At 36.9% G+C, this 25,175-nt stretch overlaps 5 protein-coding genes across 8 annotated transcripts in view; 3 read left to right on the forward strand and 2 right to left on the reverse strand.

The window, feature by feature from the left end:
• LOC120769535 (androgen-induced gene 1 protein) overlaps window positions 1-8,648 on the reverse strand; it is a 25,722-nt gene extending 17,074 nt beyond the window's left edge. The window contains exon 1 of one of the 4 annotated variants that reach the window (XM_040096577.1): window positions 8,517-8,648. The gene's annotated coding sequence lies outside the window, so the exon portion shown is untranslated. Of the gene's footprint in view, window positions 1-8,061; window positions 8,155-8,402; window positions 8,428-8,516 lie in introns of those variants that run through there. The other 3 variants (XM_040096578.1, XM_040096579.1, XM_040096580.1) reach the window with 3 other exon arrangements.
• A 9,245-nt stretch (window positions 8,649-17,893) lies between these two features.
• On the forward strand, window positions 17,894-18,528 carry LOC120768010 (protein PET117 homolog, mitochondrial). Its single transcript, XM_040094437.1, has 2 exons — window positions 17,894-18,207; window positions 18,315-18,528. The coding sequence occupies exons 1-2, from the start codon at window positions 18,116-18,118 to the stop codon at window positions 18,478-18,480; spliced, it is 258 nt and encodes an 85-aa protein (XP_039950371.1). The 5' UTR covers window positions 17,894-18,115; the 3' UTR covers window positions 18,481-18,528.
• LOC120768009 (splicing factor U2af 38 kDa subunit) lies at window positions 18,519-19,821 on the reverse strand. The gene is made up of 4 exons (XM_040094436.1): window positions 19,644-19,821; window positions 19,450-19,566; window positions 18,877-19,386; window positions 18,519-18,817 (listed from the first exon to the last, which is right to left on the reverse strand). The coding sequence occupies exons 2-4, from the start codon at window positions 19,491-19,493 to the stop codon at window positions 18,661-18,663; spliced, it is 711 nt and encodes a 236-aa protein (XP_039950370.1). The 5' UTR covers window positions 19,494-19,566; window positions 19,644-19,821; the 3' UTR covers window positions 18,519-18,660.
• A 263-nt stretch (window positions 19,822-20,084) lies between these two features.
• On the forward strand, window positions 20,085-22,185 carry LOC120768008 (stress-induced-phosphoprotein 1). The gene is made up of 5 exons (XM_040094434.1): window positions 20,085-20,358; window positions 20,448-20,730; window positions 20,848-21,710; window positions 21,780-22,012; window positions 22,080-22,185. The coding sequence occupies exons 1-5, from the start codon at window positions 20,350-20,352 to the stop codon at window positions 22,150-22,152; spliced, it is 1,461 nt and encodes a 486-aa protein (XP_039950368.1). The 5' UTR covers window positions 20,085-20,349; the 3' UTR covers window positions 22,153-22,185.
• A 1,295-nt stretch (window positions 22,186-23,480) lies between these two features.
• On the forward strand, window positions 23,481-24,625 carry LOC120769416 (thioredoxin reductase-like selenoprotein T homolog CG3887). Its single transcript, XM_040096396.1, has 3 exons — window positions 23,481-23,644; window positions 23,704-23,992; window positions 24,063-24,625. Exons 1-3 carry the CDS (start codon window positions 23,481-23,483, stop codon window positions 24,222-24,224), a joined length of 615 nt encoding a protein of 204 aa, XP_039952330.1. The 3' UTR covers window positions 24,225-24,625.
• Window positions 24,626-25,175: the final 550 nt, after the last annotated feature.

A 25,175-nucleotide genomic window follows, 5' to 3' on the forward strand; every position in this document is an offset into this window, starting at 1 on the left:
ATATCACAATGGAAGCGTACAAAAAATTAAGATACGAAGATGCATTCTCGACCACATCAAAGACATTTATATTTTGCTTTCTCCAAGTACAACAATAATTCAGCTGCTCAATGGTTTTTATTACCCTTTACTGTGATATACATAAGTACGCGTGTATGTGACCTTATTTATCTTACTGTGACTTATGTACTACTTAATTTTTTGTGAAAATAATATTATTAAAACTGTTTTCAATATATCGTCACCTGAAATGCAAAATACCGTATCATCAAAATATTCGAAATTGAGTGTCTAATTGCTTACGCTTCACTACTTCAAATTACATACAAATATTACATATGTTCAACATTTTCAGGTTCTGCGGTCAGATATAAACCAGTTTTAACCAATATTAAAATTTTGTTCCACTCATGTTCCATTTTATTTCATGTTTCATTCATGCAACTGTAAATTTCCGAAAATGTTGTTACGTTATTTTGCATTTCAGGTGACGATATATAGAACATAATATGTTGCCTACATTTAGGATTCAATTGAATTAATATTATGGCGAAGGTTACAAGATTTCGTTTCAAATCAGTTTGAATTATACCCAGAACAGGATATACATATTAAGTTTGTAAAAGCCAGAAAGAAACGTCTGATACCCTATGCCCTATGATACCCCTATGTATATATACAATTGATCAACATGACGAACTGAGTCGATTTCCGAAAGTCTGCCGCCTGGACATGTCACAATACCGAACTCCGGACTACAAAACGATACCTCTTGTTTCCCATTGTACACCTGCACATTGAGGCCCATATGATTCCAGTTAAGAAGTACAATGAACTACTCTCCAAGCAGTTTCAGCTGGGTTGAATCATTCCTGTCATCTGCTTGTAGCGGAACCGCCTCTTAGGAGCATCAAGAGGTCCTTCCTCAACTACGTCGACGACATAAAACCAACAAAAAGCGACAGATTTCGGACGCAACAAACTTCAGGCATGCGCTGACCGCCATTCACAGTGGAGTCATAAACACCTTCGCCGACTCCCTCTCAGTAAATGGAGTCACCCATTGCAGAAGAAGTGCTCGAGTTCAAGCGAGAATCGAGAGTGACCCTAGCGCAGCTTCGATCTGGATATTGTAGCAGGTTAAACTCCTACTTATCCAGAATCGACCCTTACATATCAAACATAAGTATGTCCAGCGTGCAACGAGTCCCCGCATGACACTTAACTCTTTGCATGCTCTGCTAACCCTACACATCTGACACCCTTCTACCTACATATGTGATGATGGTCCGATCCCGTCGAACCATCACGTTTCCTGGGCTTACCGCGGTTGACCACGATGACAACTTATCCAATCTTTACCACCTTAATGGGGACTAGGTAACCGTTTCAACTACAACAGCAACGAACTGAGTCGACTTAGACATGCCCGTCGATCTGTATGCATACGTAGTTTTTGAGGTATCGATCTGAAGTTTTGCACAAGTACTTTTCTCCAAAAGGAGCTGGTTGTTTGCGGGAACCGCCGATATCGGACCACTATAGCATATAGTTGGCATACAAACTGATCGATCAAGAATCAAGTTCTTGTATGGAGATATGGAGATCTTATTTTTCGAGATATCCTCACGAAATTTGGCATGACTTGTTATCTAAGACAACGCTACAATTTTCGAAAAATTATTTTAGACCAGATCACTATAGACTACAGCTACCACACCAACTGAATGATCAAAATCCAGTTTTTATGTGGAAAGCCTTTTTATTTTGCACGATATCTGCACGAAACTTAGAACGAATTATTACACCAGGCAGCGGTACAATCTCTGAAGAAATTTTGTAGATCGAAGTACTATAACATATAGTTGGCATACAAACTGATCGATCAAGAATCAAGTTCTTGTATGGAACCTTTTGTATTTGTGAGGGGTATTATAGCTTCAATGTAATCGAAGTTTAGGTTTTTTTCTGCAACACATTACGTTTAATAATGTGGTGGTAGTTGCAGGCGCGAATTGGAACATTTCTGTTGTTGAACAATGATTATATACCATATGTGGATACAATGGATATCTACATAAATATATGTATGTAAATATTTGTATGCGTATGCTGTGCATTTATTGTAAACGCGTATGTTTGGACAATTATGACAGCTTGCCATAGCAGATCCGAAACGAAAATAAACTCTGATCGCATTTAATAGGTCAATGACGCGATAAATGTCCGCTTGAAATTCACTTTCATATGCGCTATGCTTGCGCCGAGACAAAATGATTATACAAATAGAAAAAGTGATTTGTATTTTTAAAGAAATGTGATTGCTTATTTACAAATAAAACTCTGATTGTAGATTTATTTAATATTGTTATAGCCTTTTAAACTTAACCTCAATTTTTATATCTTGGATATTATTAAGTATGCCACAAGGTTTCATATACCCAGAAGTAAACGTCAGAGACCCTATAAAAGACACCAATATAGAGTACTATACGAGTAGCTTCCATACAAACTGAGCTATCCAAATCAAGTTCTTGTGCTTCCATATGTGATTAGGTACATACTTATACATGTACATACATATACTATCCATTTGTGGGTGGTAACATAAATGTTTAGTCTGTATATTTAAACATATGTATCACAAATAAAGTTTTCTAACTTAACTAACTTTCATTCGATATTAGTCACCTTTAGTGACATACATATGTGTATACATATAATCATTTCCATATGGTCTCAACTTATATTAAAGTGCAAACACTTCTTGATAAACAATGCAGAGATAATTTGCGCGTGCCTTTTCATATGTACGTATGTATTATTTATGTATTTCAGTAAATGAATATGTAGATTAATGAAGCATATTGCTTCAGATTCCACCAAAAAGTATATTTTGAGTTCCCTGATTATCAAAAAAGCAATTTGATACATGCCAATCAAGATAACCGTTTAAACAAGTAGTCACATGGACTTAATCAATGCGAAAGTGGCATAAAAAGATTTTTGAGCAAATAGAGATCAGATTTCAAAAACTGCACACACACGGACTTAATTAATGCGAAATTGGAATTGCAGAAACTTGCTAAACAATTTAGCTCAAGAAAGCACTTCACAGAATTGACTAAGTAACTGAAGTATGAGTTCTCTGTTAATAAACAAAGCAACTTGAAATTGAATGTAAACAAATCAAGATAATGTTATAAACATTGGCTTAATTAATGAGGAAGTAAAAAAAAATGTTTTTTAATATGACATAAGAAACTTTAAAGCCGATGAGCTTACCGGGGAGTGCACCCTTACCCCAATTTCATCCGATTGGCCACGAGTCGGTATTCCGATGTTCTTATGGGACCTATGGAGCTCCAATGAACTTGACTGGCACTGGCCAACAACCGGAACTAGTACGGCTGCGAGATCCTTCTGACCCAAAGCGAACCGTAAGAGATTCTGCGGCAGTCGGATTTCCGTAACCGGAACGTACCTAGATTTTTATCCAGCCATCCAGCCAAGGACAGTCAACTGGGCAGAATTCTGCCGCTACAACAACAACATGTCCTGCGAACAACATGCATTGTAGGTGTTCTCACTGGACACCGTCCCATAAGTGCAGACGATGCGAACAAATATTTTGTCGGAAGCTCTTTGCCAAAACAGTATGGAGGGAAGCGAGGTGGAATCATCTTGTCATTCACAGCTGTGTGGAGGTAGAAAAGGTGGAATGATCTTGAGATTTTCACTCCAATTGCCCGGCTTTTGTCAGACTGCAACTGAAATATCTTGGTAGACAAACCTTTGGCGAAAATGGTGAAGTGGCTGGGATTGTATAAACCGTCTTAGCAAGCTCGAAAGTGCCGGTTATTAGGAAAAATAGTTTTAACGGTACCATATATTTATATATTTGTAATAAGGTGAGTACGGTTACCTTATTGAAGACTATATACGTATAAAAATAACAGCAACAACCAACTAAAATTATCTACCTTCTACATTGTAACATGCTATATAATATGACTGGGTCAAGTGTCACGTGGTACCTTCAAAGGGATTATTGGTCTCTTCCATTTACCATTTCTTATCGTTCAAAGATTTCTTAACGCAAATCGATGGTTCATGTTAATACGTACAAAAAATAACCTAGAAGCTTACCACGTGCAAGTACCGTGACCTTTTTAACAAGCGCGCTTTGGTGCAATTATTACGTTGTTTCAAGGCAGTCATTATTGTACTTATTGAACTTGTATTTGAGCTATTAAGAGAACAAAAATTACAGACACACTGCTTGTCAAGATTTTTCATAAGCAAGTACCAAATATCCTTAGCTTCATCTTGTCACAATCGTGGGAGTTCTAACTGGACAATGTTCAAAAGCCATTCACGCAGTAAGGTTAAAAAACTTGTCGGGCGCAAGTTGTTAAAGCTATAAGAAGAAGGTGAGGTGAAAATATCCAAGCACTTTCTATTCCATTGTCCAGCCTTTGTAAGACTGAGATTCAAACATCTCGGCAAACTTACCTTCGGCGAACCAGGAGACATAGCCAAACATGGCTAACTGGCATTAGCCGTCTCAACAAATTTGGGGCCGACTTAAAACGCGTTGTCAATTTGTAAGGGTCTTATGTTCTAATATTTAGAAGTTTGTAGGTACCACAATAAACCGGCGTTCTAACCTGCCCAAGTGAGATCCTTCTTAGAATCAACCTTTTAACCTAACCTAACCTAACCTACCTTCGGCGAACCAGCAGACATATCCGAAACTGACATAAGCCGTCTCAACAAATATCTGGCAGGTTCAAAAAGTTTTATCGATCTACATACATACATGGGTCTTATGATCAAATATATAAGAACTTCAGGGAGCACAACCTACCGGCGTTCTAAGCTGCCCAAATAAGATCCCTCGTAATCTAACCTAACCTAAGTATCAAATATTACATTTACATGCATTAGGAATGTCGGCATTGGAATTTATTAATTAATTTCTAGAGCAATTTTTGGTAATCTCATTTAAAGGAAAAAAATTAAATGTTGAGAGTGACATACCCACCCAATTTCGGTGCGCGTTTTGAAGTTATCCATAAAATTCAGGTTAAGCCGCCCCCGAACTAGTAAGGGATTTTATGAGCCATTTCTCGTTACAGAAATACTGACGGAAATTTGACCTTTCAAGAGTGCCAAACTATGTACCATATACTAATCTAAAGTACCTGGGAACACAATTCAATACCGAATACACTATTAATTTTAAATTAAGCCGAAGCGTGAAGAGCCAAGTCTATAGAGGGTTGACAAATTTTAAAGAATAAATCTTAATTACCCCTAACATGCAATTGAATTCAAAGGAAATCATAAAATATGTGAAATACACACGGTGGAGATATTTTGAAAATTCAATGGCTCCAGCGATTTGGTACATGATTGTACATGAATTTATTTCCGGTGACTGACTTATTGAACAGTCCTTTATATTGTAGCTTAACAACTCAAATGCCAAAGTTTAAATTATAACCCACTTTTTAATACCTCAGAAGCTCAGATTAATCCAGTACAAAAGGGGAAGCGATTAGAGGGTTACAAACCTTTGGAAGGATGCCTTTCTGGAGACATAAGTAAGTTTAATAGATTCGAAGCACTTAGCCATGACAGCTTTCTTCCAAACTTACATACTTAGTTATATCAAGTTCATGAAAACAATCGATCCAATGCGGTTTGCAGCTGTGCATTATTATATTTGTCACCGTCAACGTTGTGACACACTTAAACGTTTGCGGCAATATGCATTCAAAAGAGAAATATCAATAATCGAACGCACCACAAACAAATCCAAGTGAAGCTAAGATTCCTACTGCAGCTGACTGCAAACAAAATTATTCGAGTGTGTCAAGAAAACAGAGCGGGTGAGCGGAATTGAAGCTACAATGGGAGTGGGAATCATGCGATAGAGGAAAATGCTGTCGATAGCAGATCAGAAGCGGCAATAATGGGTGGGGCGACAGACGGCTCCAGCAATAATTTGAACATTGTTGCAGTTTGCATATCGGAATTTTGTAATGTGACCGGCGTCAGTTAAGCGGAACGAAGCGGCGGTCGGCGCTGTGTGGTGAACGGTTTTCGGGATGAAAGTGCGTACGTATGTCATTGAAGTGTGAGTCATGAATGGCAAAATTACACAAAATGAAAATGCAATAAAGACATTTCAAAAAATACGAGTATGGAGAGAGAGAGAGCGGTTGTGAGTATGTAGATAAGATTCTACATATACGAAAGTCAGCTTTACTAACATCAAAGTTACTAGAAAATATTGCAAAATAAGTGCAAGTAGATGATAAGGTATGCATGTGTTTTAGGATATACCCCATATGGTAGGGTGTTTAAGTTAAAAAATGAAGAAGGCCGTTTCCAAAATTTGATTTTCTAGGCGTCATCATCAACAAGCTGTCATAAGGTGTTGAACAACCTGAAAACCGTTATAAAATCGAAGCTGCACTTCAGCTAATCTTAGATAAGACTCTATATCTGCATAAAACAGTAAACCTAAAATCTTTCATAGTCTTTAAAGAAGTTGCTTGAACAGACTTACATACAGGCGATAACCTTTACAGGGTCTTAAATGTTATACGTAATGTAAATTTATAACTAATGTAAACATACATGTACTGTGACAAAACGATATCCGGAAATTGTAATTTAACTTCTCTGGGTAAATGACTAGGACTGTTCTTAATTACTATGCCAAATATAAGCGCGATATGTCAATCAGTAGTGTGTTGCGATTTCTACAATCTATGAAAGTATCCAACAAATAATTTGTCTCAAATTTTGTATTTATAACCAAATGTCGAGTGCAGAAACGTTGATTCAGTTTTATCAAAAACACAAGATTACGAGTGGTACAAAGCCTTCAAAGACTGTCGAGAGATCGTTGAATACATGCCTCATTCTGGACGACTTTCGAACTCTTCAACTGATGAAAATATTAAAAAAGTGATCGTCAGGCAAGTGTTAGAGAGATGGCAAGAGAGCTCCACATTTCTTGCGAGTCCGTTCGAATGATTTTGGTGGATATTTTGGATATGAAACGCGTTCTTGCTCGACTCGTACCGATAGAGCTGAGTTTTTTTCAAAAATAGTACCGTAAACAGTTCACTTGATGTATCATGAATTTGTTCCTGAGAGGCAGACCGTCAATAAGGAGTTCTATTTGCTAATGTTGAGGCGTTTGTGTGAGAACATTCGTCGAAAATGACCGGAATTTTGGAAGAACAATTCAAGGATTTTACACTATGATAATGCACCATCGCATCAAACCACGATTCTGACTGAATTTAAAGCCAAAAACGGCATGGATATCATCGACCAACCACCGTATTCACTGGATTTGGCTCCCTATAACTTTTTCTCATTCCCCAAACTGGAATTGCCGCTCCGTGAAACCCGTTTTCAGTCGATCGAAGAAACAAAACAAAATTCGCTGCCGAAACTGAAGATCATCCCAAAAAGTGCTTATGAAAGTGTTTCGAGGACTGGAAAATTCATTGGCATAAGTATATTACATCTGCTGGGGATTACTTTGAAGACGACAAATATTCGGGTACATTTTTGTCACCATGTATACTTTATAAGATCAGTCAGAATTTGATAAATTTTAAAATCGTAAATATCACTTGTATTTTAATTATAAGAAGTAAAACAATTAAGATTTACATGAAATTTTTTCCCGTTAACTGCTAATAAGGCTTTCAAATTTTTACGAAGGGGTGATACGCACTAACAGGCAACACTTTGAACTAGAATATAATTACGCATGAATAAGTCTATAGCACGTATAATATACTTAAGTATCTTTCAGCTGTTTAGCTTCACCAACACTTTCTCACACTAACGTACAACAAAAACTAAACAGAAACGATTGGAATCACTGTCACACAACAAAGTTTATTTTATATGTCACACAAAATCGATATTTGTACACACAAAAAAAATTATAATAGACCAAATCAAAACATTTTCGACAAACAAAAAACCTACACAGTTGATGTGTCAGTCATGTCCTTGCCTCACCTCCGCCGCGAGTAGTGTGCGTCAGAGGCAAAACCACAAAAAACACCACAAGACATAGTGGCACAGCTCCTGGAGGCTAAGCAAACAAGCACGACCGAAAACACAGCTATTCATGCCAGCACACACCCATGAAACCAAACGCGACACAAAGCGTTGCAGCACACCTTAGCCGGTGACACCGCGACAAGATTCACACCAACCGCAATAAACCGCACCACCACACCGCACCAACAGCTAATGCATTATTTAGGTTTTCATTAACAGCGTATGCGCTTAGGTTGGTCGTCAGCGATTTACTTCGAATGGCTTCCCTACTTATGTATGTATGTATTTATGTATACTCGTATGATAAATTTAGGGTCACAAGGTGAACTATCTTTTGGATTGCTCCTCTTCTTGACTATTATTGCGTCGCGTCGCGTCGCGATTTAACCGACATCGGTGTACCAACTCACGTTCTCTGCTGCTTACTTTTTTGTTTTTGTTTTGAAAGAAAACACAGATTTACTGTTTACTGTTGCTCAATAACGTTTCGTTGGCGCGCGCTCAACTGATACATCCACACGATTCTACTACTGGCAATCAACTGACAACTAAAGCGATGGCGCACAACGAAGCTTGAATAATTCAGGGCACTTGCAGATGTGCTCATGCACGAATATGGCTTTGTGGAGGCGAGCGCCATCGTATCATGCAGCGTGTGTTCTGGTCGAAACCAACCGAAGTCAAGTCGATGTTTTCATCGTCAACGAGGATGAGTGAATTTTGAGCTGTTTTAATATTTGTTGTCGTTATTCCGGTACAGTGGATTGCCTCAGCGTGAAAAGGCGATTTATGGTACAACAGTTAAGTGTTGCGATAATTTACATGAACTTGCAAAATTTTTGTTTGGCATTATAAGTAAATCAAGTTAAAAGATAAGAATATACGCAATTCCTTCAAAGGTCGAGGACTTATAATTTCATTGATCGCTAACGGGTCGATCGAAATTCTTGCTGTATTTAGCACTTATGAAAATTTTAATAACACATCTTCGGTGTTCCAGAAAGGTTTATATTGAAAAAACCAAAATATATGTATTATTAGACCCTGAACAGGGTATATTAAGTTTGCTACGAAATTTTTAACACGCCAATTTTCAATGACCCTGTGCAGAATTTTGGCTGTAATTTCGGCTATAATGTGTTGAAACTTGTCTTCGAGCTTCTCGAACGTTGCTGATTGATTGGCGTAAGCCTCTGATGTAACATGCTCTCAGTGAAAATAATCCAGAGGTGATAAATCGCATAATCTTTGCGACCATTTGACTCGGTCATTTCACGAAACTAACAAGCCGCCGAACTTGGCACGCAATTTGTCTATGTTTGGACATGAAACACCACCATCTTGTTGGAAATATAGATCTTCCGCGTCGATTTCAGCAAATTCCGGAAAAAAGTCGGCCAACATCGTCTTATAACGCTCGCTATTGATGGTATGGATTTTCTGCCTCATTTGGAAAGAAAAAATGTCCAGAATATTGGTGATGTAATTGCGTTTCTTGAACCACACAAGGAATTGACACACCTCAGTAGCGACAATTTTGTTTGTTGACGAAGCCAGAACTGAGTATCGTCTGAGAAAATGAACGAAGGAAGTGAATTTGTGCAATAACCTTGGACAATTTCCAAACGTTGTTCCAAAATGAAATGTGACATGATGAAATGACAAACCTTACTGAACACACAGACAAAATTTTAAACAAACCCGTAATCCGTAAAACATGACCAATACGAGCTATCAAAACCGCGTCATCTCTATTGGTACACTCTGTACATTCATAGATTTTATCTCTGACTTATCAACTTTCCAAATGTTGTTTGTGTGAATATATTAAAACTATATTCTATATAACGATAGAATTAGCTTCATGCATAATGAACTCAAAACTTATAAAAAAAGTGTTTGGTTTGCATCTGATAAAGCTATGACATCATTCCTAACGTATTGCTCATTATCTAATTATTTGATTTCTAATTGGACTCATGACTCAATAAAAGTTTTCACCTGAGAAGTGAGTAAAAATAAATTCGAATTCGCTTCGAGATGCAGCCATCAATTAATCGGTTATTTTTTCAGACAGTAAATCATTATTTCTCGATTTTTTTAATTGTAGTGGATTGGTCAAAAGGGGGTCTCTCATCCGAGGCTTGTTGTTCTGTTCATTGGTATAAGTCACTCATAATTCCCGTCCTGTTATATGGTGCAGAGACTTGGACGATGACAACAACTGATGAGTCGACGTTGCGAGTTATCAAGAGAAAAGCTCTCCGAAAAATTTATGGCCCTTTACGCGTTGGCCACGGCGAATATCGCATTCGATGGAACGATGAGCTGTATGCGTTATACTACGACGTTGACATAGTTCCGCGAATTAAGAGACAGCGGCTACGCTGGCTAGGTCATGTTGTCCGAATGGACGAAAATACTCCAGCTCTGAAAGTATTCGACGCAGTACCCGCTGGGAGAAGCAGAGGAAGAGGAAGGCCTCCACTCCGTTGGAAGGACCAGGTGGAAAAGGATCTGGCCTCGCTTGGAATATACAATTGGCGCCACGTAGCGAAAAGAAGAAACGACTGGCGCGCTGTTGTTAACTCGGCTATAATCGCGTAAGCGGTATCTACGCCAGTACAGAAGAAGAAGTCGATTAGTCATATACACCTAATCCTGGTTTTATACGGTTTTTTACGCTTTTAGTTAGTAGTGTCACGTCTTCTCCGGGGTAAACTCCTAAAGAACAGAACCGATTTGAGTAAAATTTAGCCAACAGTGTTCAGTTTGATCCCACTTAAAAGATAGGACCGCCTACATCTCAATTATTTCAATAGTAAAACCAATTCATAAAAAAATATTTGTATCAATATTCCTCAAAATCAAACCTCAAGTATAATCCCTTGGATTCTTATACTGCCTTTCTCCGTAAATGATATTTTCACTATAATGCATAGTTTAGTGTATGGCCGGATCTATTACTATAAGTTTGTATATTTTTTTTTATTATTTTTGACTATAACTTTTCCTCTCAAACACACTGTATCTCTACATTTTCGCTACTCACCAGAATATTTGCTGTTCTTTAGGGAATTTCTCCTCCTGCAATTACTAAAGCACCAGTACTGGAGTGAAACCAATCGTTCTCAAATACGAATTGTTGTTGTTTTGAATAATGTGAGATTGCAATGGGCAATCGGAGAAAACAGGTGGGTGAATGTTGTGTTAATATTCAACTATCCGGGCGCCGACGAACGAAGAAGGAAACTGCAAAGGCCTTAAGTATGAGCCGAGTAGATTCTTTACTCTTCCATGGCCGTCGGCGAACCGTTTGCGTGCTAAAGGAGTGCGCATGCTCGCTAAAGCTAGCGTTTCATCGCTGTAAAGGTGTCCACTGTATTGCCGATGGAAGTGGACTCATAGTTTGGCCAAACAGAAATGCTATAAAAGTGGCAAAACAGATGGGATATTATTCACAACAGCTGCCATTCTCGATTTCCTTTATTACACATTCGGTTATATTTACAAATACTTTGTGTGTTTACGCATAAACGAGTGAATTCATCGAATCCGCTTGTTTTTCGTTATGAATTACTTAAATATGCGAATTAAAATAAACAACAACGGCAAAACCATAACATTAACGCAATATTAAAAACTCAAAAAGCATAAATGTTAACTTCGGTTGCTCCGAAGGTATAATACCCTTCACAAATAAAAAAGTTTACATACAAGAACTTGATTTTGATCGTTCAGATCGTTCAAAGGAACAAGAAAAAATCACACGGAGCCAAATCTGGTGATTACGCTGGTTGAGCGATGGTAGTCATTGCGTTTTTGGCTTTCAATTCGGACACAATCGTGCCCTTATGGGATAGTGCATTATCATCGTGTAAAATCCATGCATTATTCTTCCCTAAAACCGGTCGCTTTCGACGGATGTTCCCTCGCAAACGTCTCAATGCTGTCAAAAAGAATTCCTTATTTACCGTCTGCCTTTCCGGAACAAATTCATGATGCACCAAACCACGAATATACAAAAAAAATCCTGAGCATCACCTTATTTTTTGAACGGCTTTGAAGTGTTTTTTTTTTTTTTTTGGTTTCAGCTCGTTTTTTTTCCTCCATTCCGATGGTTGTTAACTTATTTGCATGTAAAACTCATAAACCCATGTCTCATCAGCAGTTATAATGCTCCCCATGAGTGTGGGATCGAAATTCGCACGATTAAGCATGTCAAAAGAGACCTGTTTACGATACCCTTTTCAAAAAAAAAATCAGCTTTATCGAGACGAGTCGAGTAAGAACGCATTTCATACCCAAATAATCCACCAAAATCATTCGAACAAAGTAGCGAGCTATTTTTGTCTCTCTTGCCATCTCTCTAACACTTGTCTGACGGTTTTCAAGCTCCTTCACTTTTTTAAGATTTTCATCAGTTGAAGAGTTCCAAGGCCGTTCAGAACAAAGGCATGCCTTCAACGATCTCTCGACCGTCTTCGAAGGCTTAGTACTACTCGTAGACTTATGTTTCTGATAAAACTGCATCACCGTAAACCTTTTCGAACATTTACAACCATTCCGCACACAAAATTTTGTTGGAAATACAACATTTGAGAAAAATTCTGTGTTCGATATTTTTGATTCATTGTAAAAATCACAACCCACTACTACTAAGATGTACCGACTTAAGCAGCTGCTGTAAGCAAACTGGTTGACAGATCGCGCTCAAATTTGCCATAGTTTAAGAACAGTCCTACCAACTTAGCAAAATAAATTTTTTTTGTTTTGAAATATCATTTACCCGGGGAACTTAAATTACAACTTCCGGGACCTTTTTTCACAATGTATACATTGTATACTTTTTAGGAGCTCTGTCATTACCTTCTGTGTGTTACAAACTTCGTGCCAAACCTGTTCTTTTATTGTAAAAATAATATAATTTTTGTAATCTGTAATCTTTGCAGTCTGCTACTTTTTTCATATGTATATATATACTTACATATGTATGTGTATATATAGGCATTGCTTTAGTCATTATTATCAGGAAGCGCCCTTTATAGGAAGGGCGGTGAAAAAATATGAAATAATTTTGTAAAAGGTATGTATGTAGAATTGTCAGCATTTTATATCCGATCAGAGTACTTATGCCACCCAATCAATATGCAATATATATATTTAAATATATAATTAACATAAATTTGTAATATAATCTCATTAAACGCCAACAGGTGCAGCTTTGGAAATCTCATCGTGCTGTAAAAATAACCAGACTGGGCTTTCATCGACTTTTTGTTGGGTCAGATCAAACTAGCACATACATACATACCTATGTATATCTCTCGAATGTAAGCTTTCATAAGCTTATTTAAGGGTTACATGGGCTTACGGGTTTCAAAAAATCGAATTTTTATTGTCTTCTATTCTTCAACACCTCTATAATATTATCCTAAATTCAAGTTGATTCGAGTATTAGTTTCGGAGATACAGCCTTGAGAGCTAGTGTGCTCAAGGCTAGCTAGGCTAAGTACGCTGTCTTTAAACGCGTTTTTCTCGAAACTGTGCTTTTGAAGTCGGTTGGCACGATTTCTCGAGAACTACACAGCCGATCTTCATGCAATTTTTCATAGATCTTTGAGATACAATTCTTAAAGTTTTGAACGAAGGATTTTTTTCGATTACAACTATTTGAAAAATAAAATGTCGCGAAAAAAACTGAGAATTGGATTTTTGGCAGACATTTTTACCAAAAAATTAAAATTTCAGTGAACATAATTTTAATTTTTTTGTAAAAATTTCAGTGAACATAATTTTCATTTTTTTGTAAAAATGTCTGGCAAATGATGATCCTGTAAAGAGTCATACTGCCAACTCGGGCGCATCTTTTTTCCAAAGTTTCGCCAGAAATGGCGTCGCAATAGCCGAGTTTAAAGTATTATTTTCTAAAAATTTCAGAATTTCTTTGATAGTAGTGTATGTTTGAAATAATAATAAAAATCTAATAAAATACATATTTAATTTTCATATGAGAAAAAATTGTTGAAAAAAAAGTTGTTTTTTACACGAGGAACCCAATGAAACCGCTAAACATAGTTATTGGGTTATTTGGTAAACAAGAACAACAAATCAGTGTATAACGGAACGAAATTGTCGTGGTCTCTAGTTCTAAAATTATTGAGTGAAACCCTATTCAGAGTGCGTAACGTCACGGATACTCCACAACAGTAATAAAAAGAAGCAACTGCCTTTGTCCATGCCATCGTATATCACTGGCTTTTAATTCGTTTTCTTTTTCTCATAAATAAGATTTGCTGAATTAGCAACCTTAAGCAATTCATTGAAGATAGTCTCGGATATTTCCAACATTTACTAGTATGTATATATTTTCGGTTAGAATTGCAATGAGAGCATCATATATGTCATACTTTTTCATACTAGAACTTTTATACTCTCTCAACATGCTGCAAAGAGTATAGCAATTTGGTTACCTTAACAGCTATTTGCAGGCCGAAAACTAATCAAGATAGATGAAGAATTATATACTTGAAAATAACGACGCGAATAAATGATTTCCGGATATTTCGAATTTGGTAGGAAAGACATATGTGGTTAAAAAATTTTCAGCATTTCTTCTATAAGATCTTGCGCCAACGAATGTATAAAGTGCTCGGCTACACACGAAGTTAGCTCTTCCTTACTTACTTTATTCGCTAATGTGCTGTTTATGGTTGTGTTCATCACCATCGGTCAAGCTTATCAGTTGATATTAATTTCATATATATACATATATTTATATATACGCAATTTGAGAAGTGATAATTGATTATTATAATTATAAGTTAAGGTAAATGATCCACTATTATATTTTTATCAAATGGTTGCTTATACGAAATCAGTAAATGTATTATCAAACAAAGGTATATTCTGCATGTCTGTTGGCACATATGTAAATATGTCGATGTTAACGGTATATTAGATACATATATTATTAAACGAACTGTTACCTAGAAGAACACAAAAAATGTTACACGAGCACCAGCAACTCGGTGTCCTTCGTGTGTCCTCATCGCAACACTTCCGAGCACGAGTTACTGCGAACAAAGTTTCCTAGTGTCTCTTAGTTTCAAAATTTATTGCTTATTGGAAATGTGTCAATAAATAAGAACTGTGTGCTTATTGGAATTCGGATTTGGTGCCAACCGTTTTTTCCTTAATACTTATGGGTTACATTTTTAAAATATTCTTTGATTATTATTACTTCCAGTAATGTTTAATAGAACTTAACCAAGCACAACCTAATAATTTCAAAGTAAAAAATATCAATAACCAACTTCACATTGCATTGACCTCTATCCACATTTAGGTGAACCAGCACGCAACGCACGCATTTCTTGGAGTAGCTATTTAATTAGGAAAGTGGTTACGTGTCAGGTATTGTCAAAAGTAAATAAAATTGTCAACTACATAGATACCAAAGTGCGTAAGCAATATGAATTTCTTCTTCTTTACTGGCGTAGGCACCGATTACGCGGGTATAGCCGGGTTAACAACAGCGCGTCAGTCGTTTCTTCTTTTCGCAAAGTGGCGCCAATTGGAAATTCCAAGCAAAGGCAAATTCTTCTCCACCTGATCTTTCCAACGGAGTGAAGGTCTTCCTCTTCCTCTGGTTCCCCTAGCGAATACTCTCAGAGCTGGAGTATTTTCATCCGCCCACTCATCAGATGCTGTCATCGTCCATGCCTCTGCACCATATAGCAGGACGGGGATGATGAGCGACTTGTAGAATTTGGTCTTTGTTTGTCGCGAAAAGACTTTACTTTTCAATTACCTACTCATTCTAAAGTAGCACCTGTTGGGAAGAGTGCTTATACCTTGGATTTCAAGGTTGATATTGTTGGTGGTGTTGATGCTGATTCCAAGGTATACGAAATTATCTATAAATTTAAAGTTATGACTGTCAACAGACATGCGAGTGAAGTCACGAACGCGACAACCGTTTGTTTGATGAGAAGAGATATTTCGTCTTGACCCCGCTCACAACCAGACCCATACTCTTCGCTTCTTTATCCAGGCTGGAGAAAACAGAACTAACGTTGCGGTTATTGAGGCTAATTATATCAATATCATAGTCGTAGGCCAGCAGCTCTACATTCATATAGAAGATTGTGCCTTCTCGATTCAGCTCTGCAGCTCGAGTTATTTTATCCAGCAGTAGATTAAAGAAGTCGCACGATAGGGAGTCGTCTTGTCTGAAACTTCGTTTGGTATCGAACGGCTCGGGGAGGTCCTTACCTGACGGAGCTTTTGGTATTGCTCAACGTCACTTTACACAGCCATCGTCGTCGATCTTCTGCGCATGTTGAATATCTGGTGGGTTGTTGATTTTCCACGCCTAAAGCCACACTGATAAGATTCAATTCACTTTAATCTTTCTCACAGTACGATCGATAGAGAGTGGTCATAAAAAAGAAGCGCGAATTCGATATGGGATTCATGGTAGGAGAGAGACTCCGTTTCCGAGTCCTGGCTTTCAACCCGGTGGATGAACGTAAAGCCACAATCCGCATCAAAGCGAAGTTCTTCAAAATATAGCTGATTTGCGCCACGCCCCGAAGGAAGAGAAGGACGATGTGATCAAAGATTTCTTCTATGAGCGCTAGGAGCACACCTATGAGAGCTGCCTTCGCCACGATGTCAAAATCATTCTTGGCGACTTAAACACCAGAGGGAGCCAGTGAAGGTATTTTTCGCAAAACGGTCAGTAAACTCAGCCTCCATGATGATCGACTTCGCCGGGGCATGAAATATGGTTATCTGTAGTACTAGATTCCAGCATATGAAAATTCATCAAGCTACCTGGCTGTCTCCGGATCGAAAAGTCACCAACCAAATCAATCATGTTGTGATTGACGGAAGACTCTAGTGTTTTAGATGTGCGTACGCTCAGCCAAGATACGCACCCCGCCACTGTGCAACAAAAAACTGACATCAACAAACTCAAGGAAGGTTCGACGTCGAAAAGCTGCAATCACTACAGACAGATGAACGATTTTCTGCCGACTTGCACTTGTACTGATGAGAGCACTCATCAGCAAATCGGTATAAGGGGACCATGGGACGACATTTCAAGCTCCTTACGTACAGCTGCAAACGAAACCATTGGTTTTCGGAAAAGGCAAAAGAACAGCTGGTACCATGAGGAGTGCCGTGCCGCAATGGATAGAAAACAGACTGCCTACCTCGGAACGTACGAATCATAGTGACAATTGCCCTGAGCACACTAAAATTATGGAGGGAACACTTTTCCAGTCTGTTGAATTGCAGTGAAAGCATAAGACCAGCAGATGTTCCATTCCCCGTACATGAAGATGTTCGAATAGCAATTATTCGCCTGAAGAACCACAATGCGGCGAGGCCAATGAACTGCCGGACGAGCTATTCAAATACGGTGGCGGAGAACTGATAAGGGGCATGCATCAGAGAGTGAGACCGTGGGATAAGCCTCCTCAACATCGCATATAAGGTTCTATCAAGCATACTGTGTGAAATATTAAAGCCCACTGCCAAACAAACGAGCCATTTCAAAAGCAAACTAATTAAATTTTATTCAACTTCAACTAATTCAATGTAATTCAATTTGAATGTTAATATTTTATCTTCCTCCTTTATTCCACCTTTGTCTGCATGGCTAAATGCCAATCGCTTATATATAATATACTTAAGAAAGTATTCGACGTTTTTTTCAGGGTGTTATCCATCACAAACTTAATATACTCTGTTAAGGGTATAAAAAAACCACCTCTGCTCCATTGCGCGCCTTAAAATTTCCCCCTTTTCTGTAATCACACAGAAGCATGGTTAGGTAGGCAACACTTACAGCTGACTTTTGTTTTGAAGCATACCTTCAACTTTTTTCCAACCAAGTCTCTTACAATTTATTTTTTCTATTGAGGCGCTTTCTTATTCAAAATTAACCGTTCCAATAACCAAATCAAAATCTTCATTGAATTAAATTAAGGTCAAAATGTCTGCTGGTGCTAAAATAGCTTTAGCTCTTTCCGTTGGATTTTCGGCGAGTGTTATTGGTTATGTACACTACAAACAGAGCAGCGACCGGTAAGTGTGATTACGACCGCTTGCGAATATATGAAGCATATATTTATATGTAATTGTACATAATCGAATTTAATTTTGTAATATGTTTAATGTTTTTGTTTTAACAGTGCCCGCCTCCATGAAGGCGTCGTCCGCGATATCGAGCGTCAACAACGTCGCAAAACCGAGAATACATATCTCCTGCAAAAGCAAATCGACTTAACAAAGCAACTCAAGGATATGGAAAGCACAGAACAGCACCCGGAAATTAATCAGAATTCTAATATACAATAAATATGTTAATATAGATTACATTATCAATAAAGAGTTAGTTCTAGGAAATCGTCGTTTTATTAGATTAATTTGACTGAATGCATAGTGAAAAAGAGGATATCATCTGGATGATAAAAGCAGCTTCCCGCCACTTCACTTCGAAATCTAAAAACATTACAACAAAATTGGTGCATTTCTCATTCAATAGCGTCCTTTTCGACCGTCACCACTACCGCCACCGCCACCGCCACCGCGACCTTCCCGACTTCGTGAACGGCGTCGATCGCGTGAACGAGAACGACGACGACGTGGGGAACGTGAACGGGAACGTGATCGTCGCCGACGAGAGTAAAGATATCTGAAAATATAAATTTTATATATTTACTGGCTATTTAATATTTTATTTTAATATTTTACCTTCGCAGTTCTCTTGAAATAGGTTTCAAATGCATAAAATTGCAAAACCCGGAACGTGTACATTCGCCCATTTCATATTGACGGCAACAAGCTTCGCGGAAGTCAGTAACAGGTGATAACTCTGAATATACCGGTCTCCCGCCGAACCAACGATTATTCAAATCATTCGCCGCCTTTTCAGCATCTTGTTCATGACGAAATTTAATGTACACGTTACCAACCAGGTGATCTCCTAAATTATCGCAAACATTCATCTCTTCGATTTCGCCATACTTATCTTCACACTCCACAAAAACATCTTCAAAGAAGTTATCATAATGTTCCTGCATTTCTTCATCCGAAACATTCGCTACTAAATGTGATCCATCGGCCGACTTGGCCGAGTTCTGGGGATTTACATAAAGATTCTGGAGTAGCACGGTTTGCGAAAACGTTGGCTTATTATGAATACGTGAACAACGGTCGCCATGGCGGCATGCACCGATTTTGAAGTAAAATGAACAATTTACTCTGCAAGAAGAACACCAAATTAAAAATAAACTTGGTTCACTTCATAAACATGGTCATACTCACTTATCCTTTTCGGTGCCGAAAATGGACGCCAGATATTCAGCCATGCTTGTATACTTTCCTTCCTAAATAGCTTCGCTTCAATAATTGAGCCCAATTTTAACTTTAAACAACCTATTTCTAAAAATTATATTTTTTGTTTTACTTTCACAGTTTAGGATACATTAACAAATGATAATTAATAAAAGAAAACTTACTTTTTATATGGCCGCTTCATCGGCTTTTGACAAATGTCAATATTACTTGTGAATCTTTCGGAGTTGTATTTACAGGTTGGTAATACTGATGCCAAAACAGTGTTGCAAATTTACAAACTCGTGCCAAGTTTTAAATAGTATTTAACGAAATTTTAACAAAACCTTGTTGTTAATAATGGTACGTGATATTATGTTTGAATATTTATTAGTAAATGGATTACAAATATTTATTATATATAATTACTAACTAATTTTTTTTAAATATCTTATATGGTTTAAATATTTGAAAAATGTTGAATGTTTGAAAACATGTATACCTGATTACCCGAAACTTCCTAATCAATTGAATTGCAGTTTATAAAATATATTTTTAGTGCAATAAAACATACTAAAACCAAAATATATAAATAATTATTGTATTATATTGAGTAAGTCGAAAGCTGGATTTTAAATGACAACTTGAAGTAGTCAGACAGTTGCAACACTGGCATAAAATTTTTACTGCCATTTATAATTTCGGTGTGTTTCTTTTAACTTCTAGAATACTCCCAAGTTCATATTCGCAGAATACAAAAGGCTTCGAAATTAAAAGCAGCACGTTTTTCAAGTGAAATACTAAAATTGCATAAAACGAATATATTGATATATAGTTTTGTGGTGTTACTGAATTGCGAAGGATTTAAAGTAGAAATTAGTAATATCTGAAATGGAAAAGGTAATTTAATCACCATTAAAAAGATTAAAGTGATTTTATTTATAAATGATAATGTGAATACTCATCATTGTTCTTATAATTCTGTTTAGGTGAATGAACTTAAGGAAAGAGGAAATCGTGCACTTAATGCAGATAATTTTGATGAAGCTATTGCAGCGTACACTGAAGCCATTAATTTAGATAATAAAAATCATGTGTTGTACAGCAACAGATCTGCTGCATATGCGAAGGCCTGTAAATATGATAAAGCCTTAGAGGATGCTGAGAAAACAATATCCTTGAACCCAACATGGCCAAAGGGCTACTCACGTAAAGGTGCAGCAGCCGCAGGCCTGAAAAATTATCGGGCTGCTATGGAAGCTTATGAGGAAGGTAAGTGGCAGACTGAGTCATAATGTAGTAGGGGTATGTGGTTATAATTAACCGGCTCTTGTTTACACTGGTAGTATGCTAGAAAAAATTAAAGTTATCGATTAATATTTACCGCAGGTTTAAAACATGATCCTCAAAATGCGGTATTGCAACAAGGTATTCAAGAAGTCACTGCCACTGTACTACAGGCGATGTCGGGGCGTTTTCCAACACCCATGGATGTGGACCCACAGACACCGCCACCCAAGGCTCCTGAGCCTAAGCCAGCTGAACCCCCCAAACCTGCAGAGCCGAATGTGGATGACATGAACGAAGATGAACGCAAAAAGTATTTTGCAAAGAAAGAAAAGGAGGCTGGTAATGCTGCTTACAAAAAGAAAGATTTTGAAACAGCACTGAAACATTACCAAGCTGCTTTGGAGCACGATCCTACAGATATAACTTTTTACAACAACATAGCAGCCGTTTATTTTGAACGTAAACAATATAACGAGTGCATAAAAGAATGCGAAATGGGCATTGAAATTGGTCGAGAAAACCGTGCGGATTTCAAATTAATTGCTAAAGCGCTGGCGCGTATCGGCAATTCATACCGTAAAATGCAGGACTATAAGCAGGCGAAAGTGTATTTCGAAAAGGCCATGTCTGAACATCGTACGCCTGAGATTAAGACTTCGCTCAGTGAAGTGGAAGCTAAAATTAAGGAGGAAGAGAGGCGCGCTTATATTAACCCTGAATTAGCTGAGGTTGAAAAAGAAAAGGGGAATGAATTCTTCAAGAAGGGTGACTATAGTAATGCTGTAAAACATTACTCAGAAGCTATCAAACGTAATCCCGATGATCCGAAATTGTACAGCAATCGTGCCGCTTGTTACACCAAGTTGGCTGCTTTTGATCTGGGACTGAAGGATTGTGAAACTTGCATAAAATTGGATGACAAGTTTATCAAAGGTTACATTCGAAAGGGCAAAATTTTACAGGTTTGTTGTCACTCAATGTATATAATATAAATAATAATTTTTATGATTACATTTTTAACAATCCCATAGGGTATGCAAAAATCTTCAAAAGCTTCGTCAGCTTACCTCAAAGCCTTAGAAATCGATCCACAAAACGCTGAAGCGCTCGAAGGTTACCGCCAGTGTTCGATTTCGTATCAACGTAGTCCTGAGGATGTGATGAAGAACGCTTTAGGAGACCCAGAGGTACAACAAATTCTAAAGGATCCAGCAATGCGCGTTATTCTGGATCAAATGCAAACCGACCCGAAAGCGGCTAAAGAGTAAGTTTTAAAAATTAATTTAAAAGTTTTTCATTTCGTTTATAATATTTATGTTTCGCATTTTTAGACATCTCCAAAACCCGGCGATAGCTGATAAAATAATGAAGCTGATTGAAGCGGGAATCGTTCAAATTCATTAAAAAATAAATTCTTCAACAGAATTACGAACAAGCGAAATAAAAACTAAAATCTAACTGACAGAAGTTAACGTACGTAGAATTGAAAGCGTTCAAAGAGTTGCACCAATAAAAAAACGACACATTTCCACGTCCTCCTCAATATTAAAACATAATACACATATATACATATATATATATATAATTAAATATACAAGAGATGATGTAGCTCTTATGCTTTTTCATAATTTTAAATAATCTTCCTCATATTAAAAAAGTCTATGCAAATCAGTTTTAGATTTATTTTTTACATGGCGTGTGTGGATTCCTGAGTTTTCTTACTTTATACAATAATATAATCGTTTAGTTTTTAATTAAGTAATTGAGCAAAAATGTAATTTCTTAAATTGAAATAAAGAGATGTATACTTGCGCTTTTGTGGGTGCTAAATTAAAATAAATGTTTACAGTATATGAATTTGAGTGGTTGAAGTTAGATATTATTAGTAATTATACCGACTCAAAAATAAATAAATGCTTTTTTTTCATACAAATATAATCGGCATAATTAAGGAATATACTTTTAATGGATTGTTAGGTGATTATACTTATATAGAATTATTTGTACCAAAGGAACAGTGTAGAAGCATTATAAATTGACAGCTGTTGAAAGGAAACGCGAGTAAAATCCGTACTGACTTTATACATATGCCATAGGCTTTATGTACCTGTTAATTTACATGAAAAGTACCGTCACAGTGATAGCCGGAATTGGTTTATAACATGGGAATTGGCGAAATTGATTTATCTCTAATAAATGAATCATCATTGTTAACTAATTAGTCGTTTGAATCATATTTTGTTATTTAGCCATTATGCTGGTAAATCTTATTAAATAACTGCTTTTAATATTTACTTTGCGAATTAATGTGTAGATGAATTTTAGCGAAAAATTATACATCCTATTTTATTATGTTAGAGTTAAAACCTCTTATCATTTTGTTCTCGCCGACTAAAATATATAAATGGAAAAAACGACAATTTCGTTTCACAATTTTTTTGGAATTTTGCAGTAAAATCCTTAGGTCCTGATGTCAACACTATTTTAGGAACACTACAAAACTACGTACGTGGTTCAGCAAACGAAGGGATTTTAAGAATATTCAAAATTGTATAGGGTATGAAAGTCGAATAAATGTCAATTAAATAGTCGATAAATTTTCAATCGATTACAAAGTAATGCTCTTTGCTGATATATCGACATGAGGTATTTTAACATCCCCAATTACAATCAAAAGTGACGAAGGTGCGGAATTTAATTGGAAGTGAAATAATTGTTAATTTCATAATAAGATGGCAATGGTCATTGGAAAAAATATAACGCTAGGAGTTTGCATCGTTGTTTGTTTATTCTTGGTGGGGAATATAAACTTTGGTGTAGATGCAGCAGAAAAAGAAATACCCGCTACAAAATTTGGTCAAAATGTTGGAGGGCCCACAATGACATTTTTATACTGGTAATATATTAACCTTAAGAGACCTTTGTGCTTGATAAGATATATATTGTATGTTTTAGTTACTCGTGTGGTTATCGCAAAGCTTTTGAGGATTATGTTAACATTTTGTCGGAAAGGTATCCACAGATTACGGTAAACGGGGGCAATTATGATCCACCCGGCTTCAACATGTACCTATCGCGAATCGTATTTGCTGCAAAAATCCTCTTTATCGTAGTGATTGTTTCCTCGTTTGATGTTTTCGGTGTATTTGGGCAACGAATTCCGAGTTGGTGGCAGCATTTGCTTGATAATAAATTGTACGCCTGCATGATGGTATTTTTCGTAGGGAATATGCTTGAGGGACAGGTAAGCATAAATTAAGAACGTTTAGACGTATTTTTGACTTTTTCATTGTTTCTGGCGACTTTTTTTGCAGCTTGTCGCTTCTGGAGCGTTTGAAATCTCCCTCAATGATGTGCCGGTATGGTCTAAATTGCAGACAGGACGTATACCTGCGCCTCAAGAACTCTTTCAGATTATAGACAATCAATTACAATTCACAGAAACAATTCAAGAGAATCCAGACTTTGTTAAATAATAATTAGACCATGCCTACGCGCAACACATACGAACTTCGCTCAACTAAGAGAGTAACTACGAAACCGAACATGGAGTATTTTAAGTATGTTTCTATATTTAGATTCGATTGTGGGGAGTGCTGAGAGTTTTAGTTAGTTTTGCAGAATTTATAAAATAGACTTGTTGATAAATTAGTATTGACTGGTGGGGGATTGTTAAATACCATAAGCAAATATTAACAATGAAGTCGTACCCAAGATAAGTTCGTTTAATTTAAGTTTAGATGTCTCTATGTTTGCTTTTAAGTTCAACTACGTACTTGTCATTTTGTAGTTATATCCAGATTTTGGCCGTTGTGAAGTGTCAACAAAATTTGCAAATACCTAAAATAAATTACCTAAATAAACTATAATAAACTTATTTGTCAAATATTACTTTAGTATTAAAATGATAAACAAGTAATACAAAAAGTGGTGGAATCCGAGTTCGCTTAACTTCGATTTTATTTCGAAATCATCGGTGATATATAATTTGAACAAGAAAAAACGCTAGTTTCGGCTGCAGATACCAGAGGTTCCATACAAGAACTAGATTTTAATACTTCAGTTTGGATGGCAGCTATATGCTATAGTGGCCTGATCTCAACAATTTGTTTAGAGATTGTATGGTTGCTTTAGATAATAACGCATGCCAAATTTTGATAAGATATCTTTTCCGACAAATGAGCAGCTTCTTGGGGAGAAATGGTCGCATGAACAATTTCAGATCGATGAGGGACTAGGAAAATGTCCGATTCTCAATCACTGCGGCAGTATAGCAAGGCATCATGTGCGACGCAAATATGTTGCAAATATAAATATGTAAGCTCAGGGTCAGCTGAGTATCTGCAAAAAACAACAATATCGCAATATTGGTGCAATTATTTGCTTGCTCGAACATTCTAGTTCGTGTTTAAACAGAGAGATGGCTA

Source organism: Bactrocera tryoni, chromosome 2, assembly GCF_016617805.1.
Source record: "Bactrocera tryoni isolate S06 chromosome 2, CSIRO_BtryS06_freeze2, whole genome shotgun sequence".
Lineage (NCBI taxonomy): Eukaryota > Metazoa > Arthropoda > Insecta > Diptera > Tephritidae > Bactrocera > Bactrocera tryoni.

Excerpts from the sequence above, each read along its gene's own strand:
- LOC120768009 (XM_040094436.1), bottom strand. The coding sequence starts at position 19,493 with ATGGCTGAATATCTGGCGTCCATTTTCGGCACCGAAAAGGATAA. Across the intron at positions 19,387-19,449 it reads TTCGGCACCGAAAAGGATAA|AGTAAATTGTTCATTTTACT; the intron begins GTGAGTATGACC and ends TTCTTCTTGCAG. Across the intron at positions 18,818-18,876 it reads ATTTCAAGAGAACTGCGAAG|ATATCTTTACTCTCGTCGGC; the intron begins GTAAAATATTAA and ends TTATATTTTCAG.
- LOC120768008 (XM_040094434.1), top strand. Across the intron at positions 20,731-20,847 it reads TATGGAAGCTTATGAGGAAG|GTTTAAAACATGATCCTCAA; the intron begins GTAAGTGGCAGA and ends TATTTACCGCAG. Across the intron at positions 22,013-22,079 it reads GACCCGAAAGCGGCTAAAGA|ACATCTCCAAAACCCGGCGA; the intron begins GTAAGTTTTAAA and ends TCGCATTTTTAG.
- LOC120769416 (XM_040096396.1), top strand. The coding sequence starts at position 23,481 with ATGGCAATGGTCATTGGAAAAAATATAACGCTAGGAGTTTGCATCGTT. Across the intron at positions 23,645-23,703 it reads ACAATGACATTTTTATACTG|TTACTCGTGTGGTTATCGCA; the intron begins GTAATATATTAA and ends TGTATGTTTTAG. Across the intron at positions 23,993-24,062 it reads GGAATATGCTTGAGGGACAG|CTTGTCGCTTCTGGAGCGTT; the intron begins GTAAGCATAAAT and ends CTTTTTTTGCAG.
- LOC120768010 (XM_040094437.1), top strand. The coding sequence starts at position 18,116 with ATGTCTGCTGGTGCTAAAATAGCTTTAGCTCTTTCCGTTGGATTTTCG. Across the intron at positions 18,208-18,314 it reads TACAAACAGAGCAGCGACCG|TGCCCGCCTCCATGAAGGCG; the intron begins GTAAGTGTGATT and ends TTGTTTTAACAG.